Source organism: Bombus affinis, chromosome 14 (assembly GCF_024516045.1).
Source record: "Bombus affinis isolate iyBomAffi1 chromosome 14, iyBomAffi1.2, whole genome shotgun sequence".
NCBI lineage: Eukaryota > Metazoa > Arthropoda > Insecta > Hymenoptera > Apidae > Bombus > Bombus affinis.
In genome coordinates this window covers 832775-858521 of record NC_066357.1, presented here as the reverse complement: position 1 = coordinate 858521, position 25747 = coordinate 832775, and the positions used below count along the sequence as shown (strand labels likewise).

The window sequence follows — 25747 nt, the reverse complement described above, 5'->3', positions numbered from 1 at the left end:
AGTTTGGTTGACCCAAACAACGCTGCTGTCTTATCGACGTACGAGGGGGAGGAAATAATGAACGAGTGCTTTTCAATAAAAGGTTGGTTTATTTCGAACCTCTGTGCTCCAAGGCGGAGACGAACAATATCGTAGTTTTGAGTCCGTGCAACATTGTTGCAGACTTCGTCTAATATAAATTCGGACACTATCGATCTTTCATTTGGATTATAACCGGTTACAGAGGAATAGGTGTAAATTAAATGCTTGGCAAGCGAGTGCATTATAAATACGTCAGCGAGATCGTTGCGTTTCGTACGCGTGGAAAAAAATGGCCATTTTGAATTTAATGGCTGTGTAACATATTTAAAACGCTGGAATATCAGAATTCTCTTTCATGGGCGCATTTCTTTTTTTTCCGTTTACGTATACTTTCTGATATAGTATATTAAAAAGAAAATACTGAAAGAAACAGAGAGGAGGAAATAATTAAATAACTTTGATTTAAATTACAACGACACTAAAAACCAATTTCTCATATGCGTAATATAATACAAATATTTATATATATATTTACTATATATATAGAAAAATGTGTATATATAATATATATATTAAACTCTGTATTCGATTCAAAATCGAATTGAACATCGTATAAAAACCCTAACACGGTCATGCAATACAATTGCACAGAGAATAAAGACGAAGAGCTTGTAAATCCTTGCTGATTTTCGAGATTAACCAAGAAAACGCAAGGTAGAGGAATATTTCTTCGAATACGTATAACATACGCAACGAGTCGTATAAATTAAAAAAAAAGAAAGAAAACGAGATACTTTATTTATTTCGAATTGCTTGTAAACATTTCGAAAGCAAATCTTAAGTTACGACAGTCATCGTATATATCTTTCGTTAAAGAAATCTTGCAGGAATCGCGCGTTTACTTCAGAAAATATCAACTCATAACTTAAATACTCTAAATACTTTTTACTTACTTGGAATTGCTTTCGAACATTTCAAGAACAAATCTCACAATGATCATCGTATATCTTTCGTTTGAAAAATCTTCGAGGAATCGCGAGTTCAGTTGAGGAAAGATCAGTTCGTAACTTAAATACGCATACAAAGCTTCTTGAGTTTGCACTATAGTCGTTCTCCTCACTAAAGGAGCATTTTTTTTAACAAACCGGAAGTCTTTTACGACAGAAATAGTAATATTACAATTCTGTGAGTGTGTCGACCGAAGCTCGAAGACGAGATCTGTTGGCGGAATCAATCGATCCTTTGCTGGTCCCTACCCCGTCTAGTCTGGAGACTATTTCTTCTCTTAGAGCCACAAGGACGCGTCTATCCTGTCGATTTTGTGGCGGTGCAATCTGTAGTGCCTCTTGAACGTCCGATAATGCGTCTTCCAAGAGGTCTGAATCGACTCGTGCCTTTGCTCTCGCGTAGAATGCTTCGTATGATACTGGGCGAACTTTCAGAGCTTCGTCAGCGAGCTCGATTGCTTCCGCATATTCCTGTTTGGATAAAAGACGAAAACAATTTGAACATAAATTACCTAATTCTATTCTCTAAATTCTCCAAAGATTCTACTCTACACATAATCTTGGAATTACTCCATTTAAAAGCTGCTTTATTACGATAGGAAAAAAAGGGAAATAAAGTTGCGTAACATTATGCGTATATCTATAAATAGCTCAGCTGTACTATGAATGAAAGTATTAGGAAATCTAGTTCGTTCAATATACGCAACCACTCACATTCATCTTGCGCTTGCATCGACTGAGGTTGAGCAAGAAATTCAGCCGAAGTTGCGCAAACGTCTGCAGTTGCAGCATCATGTGACCCTGCTCCTGCCCCTGGCAGTCCTCTTCCGGCGATGCTGGGAACTTTCGAAGAGCGTACGCGTATCTGTGCGATGCTTCTTTCAATCTATTCTTTCGATACAGCACGTTTCCATCCTCGAGAAGTTTGTTCAATAAAATTAATAGTACGTCGGGTTTTCCAGCGGCCATTGCCCAAGTGGCGGGGCCTAATTTTGCCCCGCGGCGGAGGAAACACTGCACCACCGGTATGTTTCGACATCCGATCGCTCGGTCCAAAGGTCGCATTCCGTGCAGATCGACGTGCTCGACCGCTGCTCCTTTCTCGAGTAACAATTGCACGAGCTTTGGATTGCCCTAGGAAAATATTGACCGCGACATTACGGAATTGTGAGTTTTCAAATCCCTATCCGATAATAATAAATCATAATACAGCTAGTAGATTGGCAGTTTAACAAATTTTACGTCTCCTTTTTTCGATATTCCATTTTTCTTCGGATTCTTTGCATTCGATATTTTACATATATTAGATATTATCCGTGCAACGTTGCAATACCTGTACACTTTGAAATACCATTCCCACAAATGTATAAACGTAGATAACAGATAAATGTGAAATACTCTTACCTGGAAAGCAGCCAAGTCCAGAGGAGTTCTCCCAGTATTATCATTAGTGTTCACATCAGCGCCATGATCAATCAGATTCTGTACCGCAGCTAGTCTTCCTCTTACGCAAGCCCAGCAGAGAGCAGTCAGACCTTCCTTATCTCTGCTTTCCAAAACGGAACCCTTGTCCAAAAATAATTCGATTAAATTTGTGTGACCTTCCGAGGCAGCTAACATTAACGCGGTGCGACCAGCTGGATCCCGTTGGTCCAGAAGAGATGCTGCATCATCCAGAATGGCATCGGTACTACTTGAGAGCGTCCCTGTAATCGTATCATCAAAATTATTTCCTTCGAGTAAAAAATCTATCTGCCCAGAAACTTCCACGCGCTATTATATCCTTCGACGTTACAAAAATTCAGTCGAGTCGAATATGGCTGAAGAAGAACGTAACAGAATTAAGAATAATTTTTTATATTAACCTTGCAGAAGTCTTTCAGCTGTACCCCAGTGTCCTTCTCTCGCAGCCAGCATCAGAGGTGACAATCCCTTCGCGTTCACAGCAGTTGGACTTGCTCCTCGAGCCAGTAACGCCGATACAGTAATGGTAGAACCATTTGCAGCAGCAATAGTTAAAGCAGTTTCTCCTATCAAAGTGTCAGGCCGATCCACGATCACTTCGGCCATATCTAATAAATATTCGACGATGGACTCGTGACCTTGAGCCGCTGCAGCAACCACAGCTTGTTGAGCAGCTTCCTCTCTGCCTATTTCTTGCGATCCTTCGATTTCGCTTACATTGGTTGGAATTACCCAATCGCAGGCTAAGAGATAACCAACCACAGATAATCTTCCGTATCTCGCTGCGTGAACCAAAGGACACTGTCCTGCCATGTCTGTGTGGCCTAGCGAAGCTCCAGCAGCGGCTAACCTAAATCAGGATTTGGATCTTTTATTGTAAGCTCTGTACGGATCTTTAGTATGAATTTTTGTATAACTATTATTACATTCGTACCATCCTATACACGATCAAAAATCATACTAAATTATTCGTACTTAGCTTACCTTCTGACAACATCGCAATGACCACGAGCAGCGGCCAACGAGAGTGCCGTGCAGCCCTGGCTATTTGTTAATTCAACATCAGCTCCGAACTCCAACAGCAAAGAAACCATTTCCACTGAACCCTCATGGGCGTACATGCAAAGGGCTGGAGCGTTACCCAGGTATTCGGTGACATGATTCGGAGATGCTCCTGCCAGCAAAAGCAACCTCGACACCTTAACGTTCGGGCTGTAAATATTCCTCAGCGTACACAACGCCGAAGAGACGCATTCTGTAGACGATGCTAGCCAGATGGCCTAATCAAAGGTACAAAAATGGCAGATTTCCTAATCGATTCTATCGTAACGGATCGTTGTAACAAATGCAAATGTGAAAACAGGTGGTTACCTGTAGATCGCGCGAAGGCCAACACGGAGCAACGCCTCTGTAAACGTGCGCCTTGAGTATGTGATGACCTAATTCGAGGGCTTTATCACCGTCTAGCGGTGCCTGAAGGCGGGACAACCTGTATGCAATGGCTGCATGACCGAGCCTCAGATCGCAGAGGAACTTGGTTGATTCGCCCTCATCCCTTCTCATTAACCATTCTCTGAACGACGGATGGAAGAACATGTAGGTGTTGTCCAGACGTTTCACGAGAAATCCAGAGAGCATCTGATAGCAAGAGAAGGAGAGGTTGTCGTACAACGAATGGGCTGGTTGCGATTCAGTAAGAGAGCATTGGATTGTTGTAGAGAATAAATATTTTCTCGTACAATTAAGTAATTCTTACAAAACAGTGACGATCAACGTTCGATATGATTATTTTATGCACTACTTAACATATTTTTCCATTCTTTACAAAATTATTGAGATACTCTGGTTGAAAGTTGATCAGTTGATTATTTGAAAAGATATTTAACTCGTATAATATATCCTTTGCGATATAGCAAAAAGTAATTGCACAAGTATACAAAGTGTATATTATAAGAGATTTGTCTCGTTATGACGAAGAAGAGACTTACGTGGTCCACTCAAAGGCAGCAACAGCAAATGACGAATAATTTTATTATAGAATTTGTTCTCCGACTGTTACAAAATTTATCTCGTTTATAAGAGAAACTTACTTTGAATCTCTGCAGAAAATCCTCCCATGAAACGAAGTGGTTCGTGTTCAGAGAGTTCACCGAGTAGAAGATTTCTGGTAAAGTCAGAGGATATAAAGCAGCCAAACAGACGCCTAATAGAGGTTGAACCTTGTCAAAAGATGTCGCTGTAGGAAACCTGAGGTTGAAGTGTAGTTGGAAAATCTGCGCTAAAGAAACTGGCAGTACCTGAAACATAAATTCCAAACTTATGTTTCAATGTTGTTCTTGATCAATAAAAAAAGAAAAAAAGAAGAAGACAAAATTGAGATACATCAGCAGATAAGATTCTATTCACCTTGTAGCTGGCAGACTTTGCCACCAAGTGACCACTCTCGATAAGATCGAGCGTCAGTTTCGCGAAGAGAAAGCTGCCTCTGGCTAACGCGAGCAGATGCGAGGCAAATCTCGTTTGATTCGCGCTGCACGACGATTCTGCCTTTCCATTCACCGATGCTGTGACGTTCGTCTGAATCGCAGGACTTTGAGCTAATCTGTATCCAATATAGTCGGATAGATCCCTGGTTACGTTGCTTCCGGTGTTATCATTGGCACCTCTGTCTAGAGACACTCTGGTATAAGGTAGCTGTTTGGCGCATTCAAGTAGTTGCGTTCTTACTGTGCAGACGATTTTTAGCCAGCTAGGAAAATTGGGAGCGTGCCTCGTTAGAAAAGACGCTATTGTGTCGCCTCGGTCTGGTCTGTGGTATTCTGCTTCGCACACGGCGTCGATTAATATCACCTGATAACACAACGTTATACTTTTTACATGTTGAAAATACTATCTTCTTTTTCATCAAAGAAAACATACATCGCTTTGCGATTAAAACTGTTCTATAACTATTCTCATAAAAAAAAGTCTTTTACTTACCATATTGGTGTCAGGCAGTCTATTAGTTTTCTTCAACGTCGACAAAGGTTCGATAATACCCCTTGACAGCGCGAGATCTGGATCGACAGTGCACTCCCTTTGTGACAAAGACCCCTGTATATGGGGTTCGGAGAGCAAATACTCCCTATAGGATATGAGTTGAGGAGCTTGGCATAATTGTGCAGCCAAAGAATGGATCAGGTCTGGTACCAAACAGGTACTATTATTATCCGCTTGACAGAAATGATACGCTACTACGTGTGACGCTAATTCTCGAACCTGAAGAACAGAATTTTTACCAATTATTTATCGAGTTCTACCAATTGTTTGTTTGCTATCCACAAAGAGAAAGGAAATTACAAATTTTCATTTACCTTCTCATTAGTATAACGAATACTAGCATGTAAAGTTGAGGTACATCCAATTCTCTCTTTTTCATCGGTTTCTTCGCTGATCTCAGAGGGAAGAGCCTGCTCGCGTCTCCTTCCAAAGCAGCTATGCTCCACCAATTGTAAAACCAGCGCAGTCTTTCCCGTTCCAGGGGATCCAGAAATCAAAACTCCAGGACTGGACCCGTTCACCACCGATTCTAGTTCCTGCAGTAGCCATTGGCGACCGGTGAACAGTGGATCAGCTTCTAATAGAGGTACTTCGAAGAATAAGGGCTTCAGCGTCAATTGCGTTGCGTGGTGTTGTATGAAGCGTACTAAAAAAGAAGTAACATTGTTTTATTCCCAAGTTTTATTCGAGGCTCGTTCAAAGAATTTATTCTTATCTCTGCTTCAAAGTTCCAATTCGTGCTTCAAAAACTTACATTTCGTGTCGACGGCGCCCTTAATGTTCCCAGCCCTGGCCGATCTCCTGGCGCAGGAACGTCTATTCTTAAATTGGCCAAGTTCATCACTCTGACCAGGTTGCGAGGCGTTCACGGAATGTCTTCTAGGGGTAAGGGGGCTTGAGCTGCCATTTGACAAGCCCGAAACGGAGACGGACATGGACATCGACATAGACGTAGATGCAGAAATCGACGTAGAAATGGAAGCCAAGCTTCCAGCACTGTCACAGTCTCTGGACTTGCTTTTCCCTTTAACCTTTGTCTTAGGCTTAATTGGACACCTCAAGGCTGCAGCAGCTTCAGCTTCGCTGGACGTTCCAGTTAAAGTAGAGACTGGACTCGTATTCGTAGAGGCTAGAGTTTGAGTTTCGAAGCTGGTCAGACTACTAAACGAAGCTGCTGAACTATCATGACCCTGAATAGGGACCCTGGATTGGCATGCACCTGTACTGGAACGATTGGAAACGCCAGGTAAATCTGTTGTGTCTACACTGCTGCTTGGTCGAGTGTGATTTGAGCCAAGAAGGAGACCTAGCCTCATGTGGAGGTCCGATTGGGATGACTTCCTCGTCTTGGAGGACAACGGTTTCACGCAACCTCCTTCATCGTCTGAGGAAAGAAAGAAACATTTGGTTGTTAGATGGAGTGAATAATGGTTGAGTAGGAAGGACGATGCATAAATAAAAACCACATGGGAACACATGTTTTCAAGATGCAGAATCCACTAGATACTGGTTTCATCCCCATATTGAATTTTATCGCAGTTAATTTTCAATTAGTGTGACGTAGATCAAATTGGTGATGGTAAATAATAAAAATAAATGATAAGTTCTTTGAATGGCTTAATTATGTCTAATTATATGTATCGATAATTTAATTTATGTCACACCCATTAAAAATTAAAAATCTCGACCACTCCTCTGCGAAGATTTGTTTACTTTTTTCCTGTTTTTGTCGCACTAAACGTGTCCAATCTGAAAGGGGAGCAATTCGTGCTACAACCACACCACGCGATGTTGTCGAACTAAATCGACGTTTCGTGCATGCTTCAAACTCTGCTAGTGTTCTACCGGAAGTGTAAGGGAGGATAGGAAAGTGCCAGTGGGTACCAAGAAATTATTGGATAGTGAAACGAGTGTCAATCGAGCAGCCTGTGCATATACGTTTCATCGATTTTAAACGCGCGAGAAGATGCACACTCGGTTTCTAAAGCGTTCTCCCTGCCTGTAACTTTGATCCTCGGGTCGATGAGCTGGTTCAGCCCATCGTTTGCCGTCCCTTGACTGTTGCTCCACAACGATTTGATTTTCCCCAGCACTACACCCGGCCATCGAGACTTCCCCTCCCAAGAAGAGGCCATCCAAGCTACACCCATGTTGGTTTATCATTAATAATAAAGGAAGCTTCCTCCCTATTGTGTTACACGGTTATCTATTTTATTAGAAGTTGTTAAGTATGATTTAAAGTCGAATGTTACCTGATAAGGCGGAAGGATTGTCGTTTGCGACTGGTTCTGGCGACGATGTTCCTCGTCTGGATGATCTTTGGGGAACGAACGAACTCCTGAGGACCTTTGGGTTCAGAAAGAACCTCTTCCTTTGATTCGGTGGGGTTGGACAACCTGTAATGAAGATTTTTCACTATATCTTGTGTTTATCGATTTATTAGACCGACTGGATTGAAAAATTCTGTTTGTTTTATTCCTTGAAAGAAATCGAAGAAATCAGAACGTAATATATTTTAATATGCATTAATATTAATTCAAAATATATTGATCTACATACTCTGCGTCATCATCTGAAGCTTTTGTCGACCTTGAGACGAAGACTCCGGAAGTGCTGGCGGCTTGTTCTTCAAACCCTTAGTCATCGCCATAGAAGAGACACTTTCATCCCTCTCTTCTTGCTAAACAAAACGAACCAAACAAAAGAACCACTAATTAATCTTCACTTTTTCTTCAACCAATCCAAAACTAGAGTTCTAATTCCAATTTTTTCTGAGTATCGAACGTTTTACATTTTGTGACTATACATAAAGTTTTCTACAATTATGAAACGAACGATCCATTCGTTAAAAACTTGTTAGAAAACGTTACGTATTGGAAGAAAATAGTTTCTAAACAACATTCTAATTGACGTCGTTTCTTTCTAGAATTCACGCGAATGCAATCAACCAGAGGGAATAACATCAAACAATAGCGAGCAAATGACCTAGACATTCCAATGGTAGAGAGGTATGTTTCAAGGAATCGAGGATCCGCGTAAGATAGTGTTACTCGATTCGATTCCAAGGGGACGATGACAATATGCTTACGTGCATGACTCTTGAAGGAAGATTGGCTCTCGTGGTGACTTTCGTACGAGGTCTGGGGCTACCACAGAGAGAGTTCACCGTTGATGACTCATCGATCCAGCCATCCGTGGGCGCGAGGATGGACATGGGCCCCGAGAACCCGGTAAACCCCTCCCTGAAGGGACCCTCGTCGTCGTCGTTGAAGTCGGCTCGAAGGCAAAGTGGACAAGCTTCGCTGCGAAACAAGCAGGAATAGCAACGTTCGTGACCGCAAGAATCGATCAATCGACGTTTTTTCCCTTTGTCGAATGGCATCTCGCAGGATGGACAGGTTGATCCACCTAACATACCCGTGGACTCCACCAGCGCTCGGATCTGGGCCAGATCTGTAAGAAATTTACTCATTTGGTACAGTGCGTACATTATTACTAAATATGTTATATGTGTATTACTATACATATCCAAAGAAATCGAATCAATTTTATAAGGGATGAAATTTTATCATAGTATAAATAATATCGAAACAATCATACGTTATTATTGCTTTAACGCTAGGCGGAATTTACAACTCTAAAATCAGCAACAAATCGTGTAACCGGAATGCAAACTGTATCCTATCTCCATCAAATTTAAATTCTCACATTATCGTCTACGATATGATCCTGGGAGTGAAACGTTGCCCCCAAGAAGACGCAGACGTTCCCTAAGAAGAACTGTAATAACAGTAAAAACGCTTGTTAACCATTTTCGCGCGTGCTCCGAGAATAGGAGGAAGGGGAAGCGAAACGGGAAAAAACGGTACGTCGAAGAGGCCGCGACTTCCTTGTGAGACGCAGATCGATGTTCCACTTAACAACGAGTTCGCGAGTTTGACAGCCAGAGACCAACTGTCACGAAGAATCTGCACAGGGCACACCGGTATCTCGGTTAGTAGAGACACGTCGTGTGTCAGGGAAGCGGTGCGGTTCGTTCATCGATAATGGATAAACGAGCCGTGACCGGGAAGGCGCCATATACTTAAAGGATTCTAGAAAGTGAGGTCAAGAGAAGAAGACCTCCTCGCGTGCCCTCTCCTTCGTCTTTTTCATCCTTGCTGCGTGTGTACACGAAGCACACGCGGAACCTGCTGGCGCTTCTATTCCTGATCCTCGATCGATTCCATGTAGCATTGGCTCGTGTGCCGTACCTTGTACCGTACGTCATATACCATGAAATTTATGGCAGCGCCAGGTTAATGGTTCCAATGGATCCTTTCCACGACAGGCAAAATTATGTTTATGTTCGTATCGAAGTTTGTTCTTCTCGATCGGCTCGTTGGTACTCTTAGTGCAAGAGTTATAGCGAGATTGTATGATTGATCGAGCGTTAATGTTTTTGTACTTCAAGAATTGAAACAGTAATTCGAAGCATAAGAATTCGATCTGATTCGGGAGACTGTACAGCGTTAATTTAAAATTGTCTCTTTCTTCCTAGTATATATATTGAAACAAAATTTTTGCTATTTTTTACAGCTACCGCAAATCAATCGGTGCGTCTTCTTAATCCTTTGATTTACGACCTTATTATATCCTTACTATCAGGAGTATCAAGAGGACCACAAGGATATTAGAGGCAGTTCGACGTTCACGAAGAAGAGGTAGAAAACTCAGGATGTGTTGAACGGGTCAAGCTATGCAAATTGTAGATTAATACGATCATGCTGAGCAGTTGAGGCAGTTAAGACGTGGGCGGTACCGTTGCGATCACTCTGTGTAATTGAACAGTTAGGGGCGAGAATGCAACGAATCTAGGTCCATTAAATGGCACAATGGTCTATGTTCCGAGAAACATGAAGATTTTTTGCTTAACCTCTTGTCCTATGACCTTTTAGCGCCTGAGCGAACTTCGCTCGCTACATATTACAAGAACCTACTTGTTACTTGGAAAGAGTTAATAGAGTTCTTTTGAGAACTATTGAAAATGTCACGGTACCAATATTAAAAGAACATGTTATGGAGAAACAGCAACTGGTGGCTGTCTACAGATTCCACCGCCCGTTAAAGTCTCTCCTAAGAGAACCAAACCTATAAACGACGTTTCCCCAGTCATGTTGGTGGTACGACGGTTCATTCACATATACCGTAATCCAGGACAACCTCTTGCCAATCTAAAGGCAACCTCTGGCAGCTGACCGAGTAGCTCGAGTCGAAGCGTGATTTCGCGGGTTACTCAGATGGAATGACGCGGCGAACGTTGAAAGAAGGAAGTAATTCGGGTCGCACGACCCTTTATCCCGGTAAGTCCACGTCGAGGCAGGTGCAACACACTGCCTGGGTTACCGTAAGCTGGGTCAACGCACCCAGGAGAGACGCAGAAAGAGAGAGAGAGAGAGAGAGAGAGAGAGAGAGAGAGGATCGTATAGTCGCTTCCACGGTAAACTCGTACAACGATGTCGTTTTCTCCGGAGGCATCACTGACTCACGCGTTTCCGCCGCGTGTATATCCAGTTTCCATCCTCTCCGCATCGGCAGTTCTCGCGAGATTTATAGACAGAAAGAGAGGAGTTCTGAGAGCCGAGGAGAAGTCGAAGGTCGAGGAAACGTCCATAAGATGTACACTTTTTCCTTTCTTCCGTCTGGCAATTTCTTCTCCGTTTCTGGCTATGTATATTTAATTAATGGTGATCTAGTGTCTCGTTAATTGCGCTGGCTGTCTTGACGTACAAGTTATACCCATTAGATTGGCGTATATTAAACTTCGTTTTAACACCACTTGGTTTATTTGAAATAATATACATTTAATCGATAACTTGCAGGTGATTCAATACACTTTCTCAATAATATACCACGTTACGTTATTTGAAATTTATATATAAACTGCGGATATTTACGCATTTGTAACTCCATAAATTGAAAAGCAGGAAAAATGACATTACAAACGCTAATTTTTAATTTACCTTAAAATTTACTACTATCCATATCATGTTGTTTTGATAAATAAACTGATTTGAAATCAGTCGTTTCTTCTTTATAAACAGTATATCTCACAACGCTTTTGTGCACCGATCTAAAACTACTCGATAAATAAAACATCCTAGCGATCTTTTTCTCCAACGAAGATACGTCGATTAGTCGAACAAGGACGACTAAGCACGTTTTTCCTGGACGTTTACGAGACGAACGACACAGATTCGTTTCATGATCTTTTTTTTTCATTCGCTTCTGCTATCGCGGATTAAGCGAGAACAGCAGTTTTTGTCGATGCTCGAAAAAGAAACTCAATCGACGGAGGCACTCTCGGGTATATTAAGCCCACGTTTTTTCCGTTTAGCGACGATAGTCACGATCTAGACACGTTTTACTTGCTGACATTTTGTATTGTAATTTAATGGTCTTCTTCGGCTCGCCGGTTTTTTACTCGCCCCTGCACCCGCTCGATCTAACAAGGCGAGAACGAGCATCGTGGTTGAACATAGTAGAGAACTCGGTGCGCCGCGACCCGTATAAATCCGGCATCTATTATTCCCACGTTTCCTAGACCGTGACGGTTCTTCGAAACATCAAAAGGCTCGATCGAGTAGGAGTTCTCTCGGAGCTTTGTGAATGCTTCTTGTTCTTTTTTTCTTTTTTCTAGTATTCGAATTTTTCTCTTGCAGGATCATAGGGCAGGCCTCCAGCCACTTTTCAACTTTCTCCAATTATTCCGCAAACCGCGAGAATTACGATGCCGCATCGTCGACGCTTTCGTGGAAAATGACTTGATTTCTTATCGACAGCAACCAGGGAATCGTACATACACGGATCTTTGATCGTGGAGCTCTAACGTCGTTTTATTTCTTACGATTCTTTTCAATCCAATTTTAATCCTTTAGTTATAGTGTGGTTACGCATGCAGTCATTGACGCGTGTCGATATCGGCAAACGGTTCCGCATTCCTCACCCTTTGGCGAACTCTGCAGTGCCGAACCAATCGCAGCGTTGTACTTTTGCGTTTCGATTTTATAGCGGCAAATAGAATCGAAAAAACGATTCATGGTGTTATAGAACCGACTTAAATATCACGGACGTATTCTGTATTTATTCGTTTGTGCAGAATTTTTCTCTTCTCTTCCCTTCTTCACGATGAATGGTTCTATCGAATTACTTTGAGCCACGAAGCTCTTTTAGGCTAACACGGTTACAGGTAAAGCAGGCATTTCTCAAACTATCTGTTAAGTATCGGTACGTCGGTGCTGTTTCGTCATAGGGGTTCTAATCGATTGCGTCCTTGTTTTTTCCAAGTTAAATGATCAAATGACATACGATCTAAGAATACTAATTCTTATTTTAATAAATAAATAATTGAGAACGATGACTTCTTGCCATTCGTCTATCTGCAATATTATCAAATAATATATTAAAGTATATCGAACAATTCTTTTTGGTCTTTGACAACTTTGACTAAAAGAGCTTTGTGGCTCAAAGTAATTCGATAGAACCATTCATTGTTAAGGAGGGAAGAGAAAAATTCTGCACAAACGAATAAATACAGAATACGTCCGTGATATTTAAGTCCGTTCTCGATTGATTCTTCCACTGAAACCATCGCAAATCGTTAAATCCAGCCTGTTCCCGTTCTACCTTCTCCTCTGCTTACGAACCAAGCTCTTCCTCTCTTTCTGGCTTCGTTGGTACGTTGGTGTTCGAACAATATTAGCGGGACGGCGATAAAATACGACGTAGCCGAGCAACAGAGCGAGAACGAGTGCGATTAAAGCCCGCTCACGAGCCGAGGGAACGGAGCAGAACGACGCGACGTCCGCACCAGGGGCCACCTGTCCTGGTCTCCCCAGTCGCTGTTTCCGTTCTCCGTTGCGCTCTCTTGCTCCTGGGCCATGCTGCGTCCTCGTAAATTGGTACCCCCGTCGCCGACTGGCTGACCCGAATCGAGATACTGGCCGGGGAAACACCGTTTTTCATTTACGCCGCTTTCGTTCTCGTTTTGACACCAAGTTCGTACGACAGGTTTACCATCGATATTTTGATAATGCATACATTTAATCGTGAAAACAAAATTGCCGTAGAATTATATTTATGGGAGGAATTTTTTTTTAAGCGTTACGCAATATTTTCTTGTAAAATGTTTCATAACACGCTTTAATTAAAATTAAATGAATCTTAAGGCTGTCGCGATCGATGAAAAGGAACGGCCGCGTGTAGAGTTTGGTCTCGCAAGAACGAGTAGCGAAAGAAGAGGCCGAGGAAAAAAGGAAAAAAGATAACGCAGAGAGAGTACATGTGATCGTTTTGGTTTCGACGAGTCACGCGCAATAATCGTTATTTTGTACCCTGAAGAATGAGAGAAAGTTACCCTACCGAGTCTCGCCTACGGCTGCAATATTTACATCGACGCGACGCGACGCGACGCCTTCCGCTATACCGGGAGGCTATGAAATGACAAACGGTGCACCGCGTGACGCTTCGATCATGCCTCTGGTTCGTGGTACGAGCAGGAAAAGAAGAAGAAATCGGGATAAAATCGGTCGAGACGAGGAAAGACGTCAAAACGATTAAAAACAAGCGACTTTCACGAGATTCAGATCAGATGCCAAAAGGAATTCCTGGAATATCGATAGCTCGACTTCTTCGTCAGAGAATGTAGAGTAAAAAGAACCATCACTGAAACGGGCTAATTGGAAAACCGGGAAAGTAGGGTTTGCTCGATTAACGCGGACCTAACTGAAAGAAGAAGAATCGACACGGATTCGAACACTGTAATTTATCTGGAAATCAATTAGCCATGGAGACTGATGTACCGTGTAATTTGCATCTTTCTTTTGAAGATAGAAAATGTAAATCTAAATTCGGTGCTATTACAGATACTATACTGTAATATTTGCGACCGAGGAAATCTGTAGAAAAGTGGCACGAGATATTTTCTTCCAACAAAAATACACTTACATTATTTGTCCGATTTAAATTTCGAGATCATCTTTGTTTTTATTCTCGTGTATCTCTGTTCTACTAAAAGAAACGAGACATTTTCAACTGTATCCTTCCAATAGAATCCCATCGTTGCACCGTTCTCCACGAAAAGTTCACTCTGGTATATAGGATCATGGCCTCGATAATTCTCCTGTGACGAGCATGCAAGGTGTTCCAAACGACGCGAGTACGATTAATAATCCAAAATGTCGTTGCTCCGTGGTCGATGAGTGTCGAAACCGCGACTCTATTAGATATGTTAATCGCAGTTTACATTGTGTGGAAAGCGTGCGATTACGATCTGTTCTTTTCTAACTTTAATTGCTCGATCATCCTTTAATTGCACGGACGATTCATTGGTAAGCAAATGATCGAGGTTTGTTTTGACGTCTTTAATACCGTTTATAACACTATGATAAATTTATCTTACGTTCGCGTGACAAGCACTATTGAATATTTATATGTAATATTTCATACATCGCATTGCTCGATGAGAATTCAAGCTTATATACATGTAGCTACATTTCAATACCGTAACAACTACCAGAATAATCAAACCGAGCGATTTATACATTTTTAATAGAAACTTTATAAGTTTGTAAAAAAGTCGAATCTAAATAGAAATTTATTTCATTCGCCAAATATTATAGTAAGGCAAGGCCTTTACTTTAAATACTACGTATATTATTGCGTATTAAATGCATTCTGGCCATTCGCACACTTTCAAATGTTACATATCTAAACGCATAAATATCTAATCTAGTCATAACCTAATACCGTACTCAAAATCAAGTCAGACAATTCTCGTGCCTCTCAGCCAAGTTTCTTGACTCCGGTTTCTAATCGTCGCTCTCTCACGGGCAACGCTGTGTGGAGCACGGGTTTACCTGTCCGTTTCCACGAGATAAGGTTCAGGCTCTGGGCCGCGCGATAACGGCCGATAGATAAGCGTTGGTCTACCTCGACAGATTAAATCGTAGACGAGCGGGGAAAACTTCTCTACCGCCATGGGTTATCTGTCGTTTATCGTGGTGGACCGTTTCCCGGATTAAAATCTAAAAACCGGCCGAGTTCATGTCCGCTTCGAGAAACATTTCTCCAACCCGGACTCGTACAGAAAATTGAAGCCATGAATTCCAAAACAGCACGATTCTATTTTTGACGCTAGATTACGAACCATATAATTGTCTTCAGCTTGCTTAGATTATTTAGCTATCTAATAACGTTTAAAATAATACAGAAATCTCATCTCTTGATCGTATTCTTTTCGCTTTTTCGCGTTTTTAAATAATCTATTGTGTTAAGTAATAAAATTCGATCGTTTCTCTCTCATTGGTATATGCGTTTCGAAAAGTGTCATAAAAATTATTTACAAGAAGGAATTGAAATTTTGTCATAAGAAAAAATAAACAAGATTAATAATAAATAAACTTCAGATTTTGACGCATTAACGGGAAAATTCCAAGTACAAAAATACATAATAGAACGTATATAAAGTATAGCATCAATCATAATATTTACTAGATAAAAGAGATTCCATATTTCTAATGAAATTCGTAAAAATATGAATTTCCATAAATGTCCGCAGTATAACAACGAATTAAAGAAGATAAATAAGAACTGATTTTTGCGAAATATCGATTAGTGAACTTGCGCAGTTTTGGAATTCATAGCGTCGATTATGCTGCAGAAATAGTGCGCGTCTAATTAAACGAGCGCGTAACAGAACCGTTGCAAGAGATTGTTCAGAGTTTAATCGCGATCGCGATTAAAAGTCTAGTTGGATGTCGATTTCTTTTTAGTCGGTCGCGTACATGGAAACCGCTTGTATTTATACATATGTACATTCTACGGTTAAAGAGGTTCAATGCGTGGAAGCCGCAAGAGAGAGCTCTCGATTCAATCGCGCGTAACTGAACGTTTCGTTGGTTTTGTTGCTCACGACTATTCATCGACGATCATCGTAATTTCATCCCCGGATACGAGGAGGATGACAGTGATCGAACGCTATGGGATTCATTGTTCTCGGCACACTTCGATCTATCGTTTAATTCTTCTAATAGTTTCATTGCTCGAATTTCTTTTTCTTTCTTTTTGATAATTTAGAGCTAGTTGCGAGATAAAATCGAGCAAGATTGAATATATTCATTGGGCAAAAGTGTTAGATCAAGTACGTTATTGATCTTGTAACGTCGATTCGATATGAACGTGCAGACTGCTTCTAGATGTTGTTACATAGGATGGAATCTAATTCTTCGGACATTGATTCGCTGAATAGTACTGCGATAAATGGAGTCCTGGCCTAAATCTTACAAAACACATATGAAACACATTGAAACATAAATTGAAGAAAGAATCACAGAAAATGTGAAGCGAGTTTATCAAAAAATTATTCGGCAGAATTTTTAAAAAATTGTTGCTGTTGAAACTGAAAACGGTACGTACATTTATCGATACATATCAACCTAGCCTAATGTATATTATCTCAACTGAAAACTATGATATTGAATAGACGCAAACTTTTATGACTTTTTTTATGGTCTCTATGACGCACTTTTACGAACGTGAACAACACAACCATAACTAATCACATTTGAAAAAGAAAACGTAATATTACATCAGCAACTCCGGAAGTGTTAAATTTAAGTTCCCATACAGTATATGAATGGGAGGTTCTAATTTCCCTGATGTAGTCTGTTTGTGGTATTCAGTTGATTAGCTGGACCGCACAGACCCGCCAGTCGTCGGTCAAAGATACTGATAAGAACGTACGTCTATCAGCGGATGGAATTAACTATGGAGACGAGCTAAGAAAAGACTCGTCGCCACGGAACTTTTTTCGATTTCGTCTGTACACCGCCTGTCCCCTTTGGAATTAACCGATCTATCTTTTAGAAAAGAAGTAATAAAGAAGCAATCGCTTGTTAGAGCACTCTGTTTCACCGTTCGATCTTTGCAGACGAGGGTATCGACTTGCATTGAACTTGTTAGATTATTCAATCTCTCTCGTTTACTAGTCACGCTTTATCTGTTCGCTCCGAAATGATTTATTTTTACTTTGCTGCAGGTAACTGTATAGTAAATTAATTGTACAGTTAGATCAGGTACATAGAATGATACCAAAATTATGTAACGTTAAATGTCCATATTTGGCAAAGAAAAATATAAATTAATCCTTAGGTAATCAATAATAAATGCACCGTGGTATGTCACCAACGAAGCAATACATCGCGACCTCAAGATACCCACAGTCAAAGAAGAAATATCAAAATATAGCAATAGATATAGCAAAAGAGTCATCAAACATCGAAACCCCCTAATTACTAAATTACTTAACACGGCACACCAGATCCGCAGGCTAAAAAAATACTACCCGTTAGACCTAAGCACAAGATTTAACTAGATATTTAGATTAAGTAATATTTACTTACTTATAATAATTATTTATAAATTATATTTATCTATAATAAGTATTAACTTATTATAAATAATTAGCCATGTCATTGCGCCACGCCAGAGAAAATTACTTATAATTCTCAATGCGAGAATTGATAGTAAAATAAAAAGTAAATAAAAAAATCCTTAGGTAAATTGCAAACAAAATTTCATTTTTGAATTTATATTTTTATTGAAATAATCTATCAATAATTAAAGATATCTTATACCCTTTCACCTTAACTCTACCGAAAAATCTCAAAACAATTTACTTGTTCGAGCTACCTATCTTTTGTATTCATGGCTGACTCCATGTTTCGAAAATCTACTCGTCTCGATGGAATCGTAAAAGCTTGAATTTTGGGTGGATTAAGCCGGAGATCCATCAGCAAGTCAAAGTAAGCTGTACTAAGCAAAGCATTGCGTATTTTGAATCAGGAGCAATGGAAACGTTTCAGTATAGATGCATCGAAGCAAATGTTTTCAAACTTAGCTTTGTTTATCGTAACTTAGCTTAGTTTGCCGATAGATCTTGGGCTTTACGAATGGAAATGCGAAATACAGGCACCTATGTGTATCCCGCTGCGTGACCGTAAGCGTTCGTATCCTGCACTTCGAGGAGGAGGCTCGCATCGCACAAAAGCGTCGAGGGTAGCGCCGTGAACCCGTTTTCTTCGAAGCAACACGACCAAAGAAGAACGGACACGCGAGAGGACTCGTCAAACCCTTTTTTTTCTTCCTCTCCTTCTTATGTACGAACGAAAGCAGAAAGAAACGATTGCGGGAAGAAAGGATGGAGTAAGGCGCACGATGCATTTTAAACACGCGTATCCTGACCTCGAAACAGTGCTGATCTCAGAACCGTCAGCTGTGACTCACTTTCTCGTGCATCCGAAAACTCCTGTTCGTTCTTGCTCCGAGTTAATGAGAATTTTATTCCATCGCAATCCCACGCATGTTTCGTGAACCAGAAAAGAAAAGAGGTACGGCGGTAACGTAAGGGGAAATTAGTTTTTTCCTTTCACGATCTTTCTGCGTGATTGTTAGTCCTTGTCGTTCGGTTATTACCGATTTCGAATATATTGACTGGCTCGGGATCTTGGTTGTATGTTGTCCGGGAATGATTTCCAGATATTAAAAGTTACTTGAGAATGAAACTTTTAATGCTTCGTTTCATTGAGGAAATTTGAGGAATCTTAGTCAAATAAATTTGGTAAATTTAATGGTCCCGAAAATAAGCACAATCATTCTTGAATCGCTTTTTGCGTCCTTTAATTATTATCTCTTATGATCTTTTGCTCAGGATTTCATAGTCATTATTCGAATTTAAGAAATTTGTTAACCATAGAAAAATATGACTGGGTCGGTGACTCAAACTGAGTTAAAGAAGTATCAGTTGGCGCATTAAGTTCACAGTGTAATATTTAGAACAATGTTCAGCTAAATATTTGAATTAGGTTAATTATCCCAATCCAAATATCTGTCCCTAAATTAATACACAGCAATAACTAGAAAAATTCCGATAATTAAAACCCGATAATACTTTTAGAATATTTAATTTCTTCTTGCGCAAAAAAATTATCTTCTTCCATTAAATTCTATCCCCAATCGAATTCCATCCTCCATGTCATAAATTCCTCTCCATATCCTTCCTAATCTTTATAATATATTTCTATCTCTTCCTTCGTTTCTCTCTCTATTTAGTTCTTTTCTCCACTGAAATTTTCACTTCAATGAACTTTTATCACTTTCCCCAATTTCTTCATCATTCAATTGTTTTCCCCGGCAGGTCCTAATATTCCAAAGATCTTCCACCATCTACGTCGCAGAAATCTTCTTTCTCTTCGACAACGATTTTATTTGCCTTTAGTCGATTCAGTCGAACGAACACGTCCTTCGAGACCCGTTGTCCGCGCAGTCGGTGCATTCCCCGTCGCGTCGTCCAGAAAATACATCTACTAACAATAGCAGCCGCTGCTGGAAAGTGTCATACTCTGCCGTGCTTTACAGCTTTTCCCTGACCTGTTCGGAGGCATAGGATACCAAACATGTGTATATGCGAGCTCATGGGTCTCCGTCTGGCCGGTGATGGGGCAAGAATAGAGGCGAAGGGTCGAGAGCGGACACACCAGTCCTACCAGTCGCGTCTGGGACGTCCATTCTCAGAAACCTGCCAAGTTAATAGCCGATGTAGCCGAGTAGGAAGTCCGTTGGCCTCTCGGCGTCTGGCAACGCGATGAATCGCCGCGACCTCACTAATCCGCGATCATTGGATCCTCGTCTGAGCCACAGGTTTAAAATTAAACCAGTTTCGCCGGCATGGACATTTAAAGTTTTTATATCACTTCAAAAGTGTCCTATTTTTATCTTTCGAGATTGGAATGGAAGGAAGACAATTTTTACTTGTTTATCTTCCGAAATCATCTTTTTCCCATGGGCCTCATTTTTTGTGTTTTAAAGTTGCAGTGAGAAAAAAGGCAGAAACTTGTAATTTACGATCTTGCTACGAATGATCTAGGATTCTAAAGCTTTCTACAATTCTCTAAGAACCTCTAGATCTTTGTCGAGTTTTGCAAATTTCTAAATTCTCCGAGAATCTTTAAACCTTTATCAGACATCAAAATTTTTCCACAAATTCCAGGAAAGAGTTGGATAACATCGAGTAGAGTAGGATTTCGTCGAAAAAGAGGAAAACAGGGATGCAATTATCGTTTGAAGGCGATTCGCGCGACTCGTTCTCTGTAACCGGCTGGGTTTATCGGTCGTAACTTATCGAGATTCATAGAAAGATAACGGTGACCTATAATAACGGGCGCGAAGTGTCGGTATCGCGGTTGAAATCGCGTGGGACCTGTGATCATTGGCCGGAATCAAACTTCCAAATGCCCGCGACGGTTGCGTAATCTTTGTGAAACACGTAGAACGTGTTTCAACTCGTCAATCGATGAAACTTTAGAAAGAGAAACGTAGAAACAGGAAAAAGAGAACACCTTACGAAATACGATCAACGTTTCCGTATAGTAGGATTCATTCATAATCTATGCGGCCAATAAACGACGACGGTCGTGGTCGTTGGAGAAACGAAAGAGGGAAGAGAATATACGAATACGTGGAACAGGAAGTCGCGGAAACTGGATCTTGTTCGCGGTTAAGCAGCCTCGAGCGAAAGAATGGCCGCTACAAATGGCGAGGGGTAAAGGACAGGACAAGCTAACTGGAGAAAGAATCAAGCGAATGATTTAATTTGTGCATGCCGGCTTTACCCGGTTTGCAATCTGTCGCACGCTGTCTCGTTTCATCGATTGCAACATAAATCTCGGGGCGAAAAGCGTTTTAGCTGAAACGACAGGTTTTCTATGTTGGACAACGATTTATCTGAATGAATCCTAAGGCTTTTGACATTTGTCTGCTTATTCACGATTAGTAGTCGATTAGTAGTCCATTTCGTGTCAACTATAATTATTGTTAGACTATATGTGTTTGATCATTTATGAGAAATTTAACGATACAAAAATATATAACATATCTGGAATCAAGTACTTGATATAGAAATGCAATATTCAATTAATGAAAAACATTCAAATTATGCAAACTGAAGTACTTCATATACATTAAGACACTTTTAGATGAGCCTTAGTTCCACTTCTATTCTTGTGTTCATTAAAATATCAATTTATAATGACTCATTTTCAGAAAAAGATAAATACCTAACGTAAAAAAAGAATAGAAAATTCTGACTTGACGTTATGGATCTTGGTTATGCAAATGAGGTGGAATGGCGTAAAGACGTTTGAAATAAAGATGGAGGAGGTTCGTCGCGTCTCGTTCAAAGTTTATTGTTACACAAGACGGCGCGCGTGAATTTCACACACGCGATGGAATTCTTTTTCGATCGAAAGAGACGCGTGACGATCAGTGTCGCGTGAAGTCTGATTCATCGACTGGCACCGGACCGACCAGTACTGTACGGTGTGTATTTTCAATGAAGCTGGTAGTTCCTGTCGATGACGTGCAACCACGAACGCGTCCATTGCAAATGCAACGCCGTATGAGGTCAATTGTCAGTCGACGACTCAACGCCTGTCCAAGGGATCGATATCGAAGACGTAATTCTTTCTCTCTTTACAATTTTCTTCACGTTCTTGTCTACATAGACAAACTACATTGTTAATTACCACGTGAAACAACATAGAATTAAAGAGAATTAAAAAGTTGAAAATCATAGCGATGTAAGTCAGTCCACTGCCAATTTTCATAACACACTATTTACCGTTTATCATTAGAAAGAGTTGATTATATTTCTAGAAGCCGTGTGAAAATGTATCGTAGCAGGGAATAAAGTTACAGCTTAATTACGAAACTAAAGGAACGATGAAGGGAAATAAATGATTTGAAATTCTTAAAATGTTCGCTTACACCATTACAATTTTCAGTCCAATCGAGCAACGAGAAAGTACAAAACAGCAAGGGCTGGAAAATCGTTTCACTTAGCAGACAATTGACGATAGTGTATGTTTGCTTTTTGTGGGACGAGAAAGTATAAGATAAATAAACGCGAACGAAATTGAATCTTAGAGATTCGAAAGTAATAAAATACATTGTACAAATATGTTAGGAAGAAAGTAAATCTTCGAGGTGTAGATAGCTTATCGTCGTAGGAAATTAAGCAGATTAACACAGAATTTTCAATCAACTTAAATTAATCTAGAATTTTCTTTTATGCTTTTCAAAATGATGTCATTCATATGTAAAATTTCAATAGCTGAACACGTTAATTAAATTCTACTGTTGATCGTACATCTATATTATTCCACCTGTGTAAATATAAGAATAAAATGAAATATGGACGATGTCACTAAAAATGGCAGAATAGTCAGAGAAATCATCTTCCAATTATTTTTGTACGAAAATAATAGGTATGTCTGCGTTCACGAAATTAAATTCTTTTTGTCTTATCATTAGGCGTTCTTTTTCAAATATCGAAATTCAACTGTTCTATTTTTATATAAATTTAGAGGTAGAATGAGCCAAGTACAAAGAATTAAGAATAAAAGTGAAAAGGAAAGGTTGAAAAATCAAAACGGAGGCGCGAGGAGTAAAGAAAGAAAAGCGAAAAGTCAATCGGTAAATGAAAATAATAACAGACTGTCCGTAGAAACGTGAGCGTTCTGTCACGCTCTAAAAAGCAAGCGTCAATTACGCCATTTAATTGGGTGCAACAGGTGGCTGTTGACCGAGCTGATGGCAAGCAACGTCGGTCGGTTGCCCCTTTTTCGAAATAATAAGTTTCCTGGGAACCAGTCGAACGCGCGTACCGAAAACGGAAGTGGCCGGTTCCACTCCGTTGCAGAAGCGCGACTACTCCATCGCTCGTCTACGCGACCAGTTTTCCGTTCGCAGAAGACGGTGACCGTCCAGGGGCAATGTTAACATCTTCTCGGTGACTGATGCGACCAATGAGTCATTTATCGCGATGCACCAACGATAACGTTCCTGAGGCGGTGTACATTATGACGTAACGAGGATGCACCGTGATCGATGAATAGCAATCATCGATTTAGAGAAAAGAAAAAGTTCTATTATTGATGCAGAAAATAGCGAAAAGTGTCAAGATTTTCCAAGAGGAATTTCAAGGGGAAACCTTCTAAGCGAAACTTTAGTCATTGGAAAAAATAATTCTTTATGTCTTTGATTCTGTAGATACGTAGTTTTCCCTTTAGTCATACGGAAGATTCAACGAATTCAAAAACATCAAGGCGTCTGAGAAAAAAATTGTATCGCGTCGGTTTCGAGCCTTCGGACGAAAAAATTACAGTGATCTCGCTGAAAGTCGAGCTGCTCCTGGCAACCCTTCATTAAGAGCGACGTAGACTCTTCATTTCGTGTTATACGCTCGCAAATTCAGAATCTTCGTCCGTTCTAAACTCGCTCGAAAGAGAAATAGAAGGAGAAAAGGCACGAATCAAAAAAAGAACATAAAAAAGTCGTGAGATTAGCTGAAAACACTCCAAGAAGGATTATCAGGAACGCTAGACACCCTATTGGCGACCTTGTAACGGGTGATTTAAAGAAACTCACGGAGACCGCAATCATGTCCTCGATGATAAGAGACGGCGCGCAATCTAAGCGCCATTCGAGCTCGTCAGTGTCGGCATTCTTGGCGAATCCCACGAATCTGGTTGCATTCCACTCTAATTAAAACCATCTCGCGCGTTAACGAAGTTTTCGTGCCGCGAAGCACTTAGTCTAACATCGAGAAATCAAGGACGCACGTAAAGCTCGCTTCGTGGCGTCGCGACTCGCTCGATAGTTAATTTCACGTCGTCTGCAGACGATCGTATAGAAGATAAGGGTGCGTGTACGTTGGTAAAATAAAAAGTCCTACACCTGCTCTAATCGTTAACGCCAGCTCGGCTTCTTGCCTTGTAATCGCACGTTAATTCCTTATACGGGTCGGCCGTTGGTTTGCAAACCCTCATTTTTAGCTTGAATACAGAAATTTAAGCGAAGAAGATACATCTATGTATGTATAATGTATGTTGCTTAACTTAAGTATGTGCAATTTTATTTCTATATTTCTTTTAATTATACATTATTATTCTTCCTTTTATTTATACATTTTTGTACGTAACTTTTTTCCGGCGAAGATATTGTAAAATCACATCGAGTATTGGTATTTTTACATCAAAATTTATAAGAAAACAAAAGAAAACTATTTGTATACTTATCGAATAATCACAGCATTTTACTAGAAAAATCGTTAATGAAACAATTTTATATATGAAAGCTTCAAAGTATAAAGCTTACTTAAAAACTTATTGGATTTTACTGGTCAAGGGTTACAAAATCATCTCGAACAGAGCGTAAAGAAGTTTATCGTATTTCCCGTTAACTTCGGGAAACTGTAATCCCTTGTTTGCAGTTAGCGGTAAACTCGAGACCGTTTCTAGATCAAATCAGCGACACTTTGTTGAACACAGCTTCATCTACGGCCGATCTCTCGTGAAACGTCTTTAGATACTTATTCCACAGACGAATCGTTTCTCCCATCGATTCCAGGTCTCGCTTGAAAAGTCCTGGGAACCAGGGCCGACGCCTTTGTGAAAGGTTGCTACCAATAGCTTCCAAAGAACCACGGAGCGAATCAACGAGAAATAGAGAAACTGAAGAATCTCGGGTGCAAACTCACCGAGCACGGAGAGGCTGAGTCCTGAGCCTGGTCTCGGTGATCTGTGCCTGTCTGGGGGCGCCATGGCGTTGCTTCGAGCGGGTTTATGGGGCGCCTTAATCCACTGGTAGACTCGTTTCTTTCATCGTAAAGTCACAAACACAGTCACTTGATTCCTCGACACTAGAACGAGAATTCTTGAAATACTAATGCTAACAATTATACACGACTGGCTATTCCTTCAGCAATTCTTCAAAGATTCCTCAATCGAGAGGAACGACGAATCACAAGGATGTTCTTTTCCTTGACACGAATTTCTCATTTTATTCTTTATTTAATACGATCGATTAACGCACTGTGACTGAAACAGTTCCCGCGCGACCACGCCAAAGCAACAAACGTATTGGAAAATGCTCGAGGACAAACGTTATTAACACGAGTACATGCTCCGAGAACGCTGGTCGAGCACTGACTGGTAGACACGAGCACTCCACCTCGAGCGCCGGTCGACTCGCATGACGCCTGATTGGCTGATTGGTCGACCGGTCGACTGGCTTGACTGGATAGACGCTGGTTCTACCCGACGACTTGTCCCGATCCTCAC

The 25747-nt window shown here is 40.6% G+C and overlaps 1 protein-coding gene and 2 long non-coding RNA genes across 4 annotated transcripts; 2 read left to right on the top strand and 1 right to left on the bottom strand.

The window, feature by feature from the left end:
- Positions 1 to 69: 69 nt before the first annotated feature.
- On the bottom strand, positions 70 to 25747 carry LOC126924289 (protein TANC2). Its single transcript, XM_050738610.1, has 16 exons — positions 25165 to 25747; positions 8620 to 8984; positions 8091 to 8211; positions 7784 to 7927; positions 7531 to 7671; positions 6286 to 6915; positions 5846 to 6177; positions 5472 to 5750; positions 4899 to 5342; positions 4583 to 4789; positions 3864 to 4130; positions 3477 to 3772; positions 2894 to 3342; positions 2433 to 2734; positions 1743 to 2162; positions 70 to 1499 (listed from the first exon to the last, which is right to left on the bottom strand). The coding sequence occupies exons 1-16, from the start codon at positions 25226 to 25228 to the stop codon at positions 1197 to 1199; spliced, it is 4764 nt and encodes a 1587-aa protein (XP_050594567.1). The 5' UTR covers positions 25229 to 25747; the 3' UTR covers positions 70 to 1196.
- Positions 3646 to 4705, top strand: LOC126924307 (uncharacterized). Its single transcript, XR_007713481.1, has 2 exons — positions 3646 to 3782; positions 3856 to 4705. It is a non-coding gene; the product is annotated as an uncharacterized LOC126924307 (long non-coding RNA).
- LOC126924306 (uncharacterized) lies at positions 8862 to 11592 on the top strand. Of its 2 annotated transcripts, XR_007713479.1 has the most exons (3): positions 8862 to 8986; positions 9154 to 9524; positions 10110 to 11592. It is a non-coding gene; the product is annotated as an uncharacterized LOC126924306 (long non-coding RNA). The 2 variants fall into 2 exon arrangements; XR_007713480.1 differs by having other exon boundaries at positions 9154 to 11592.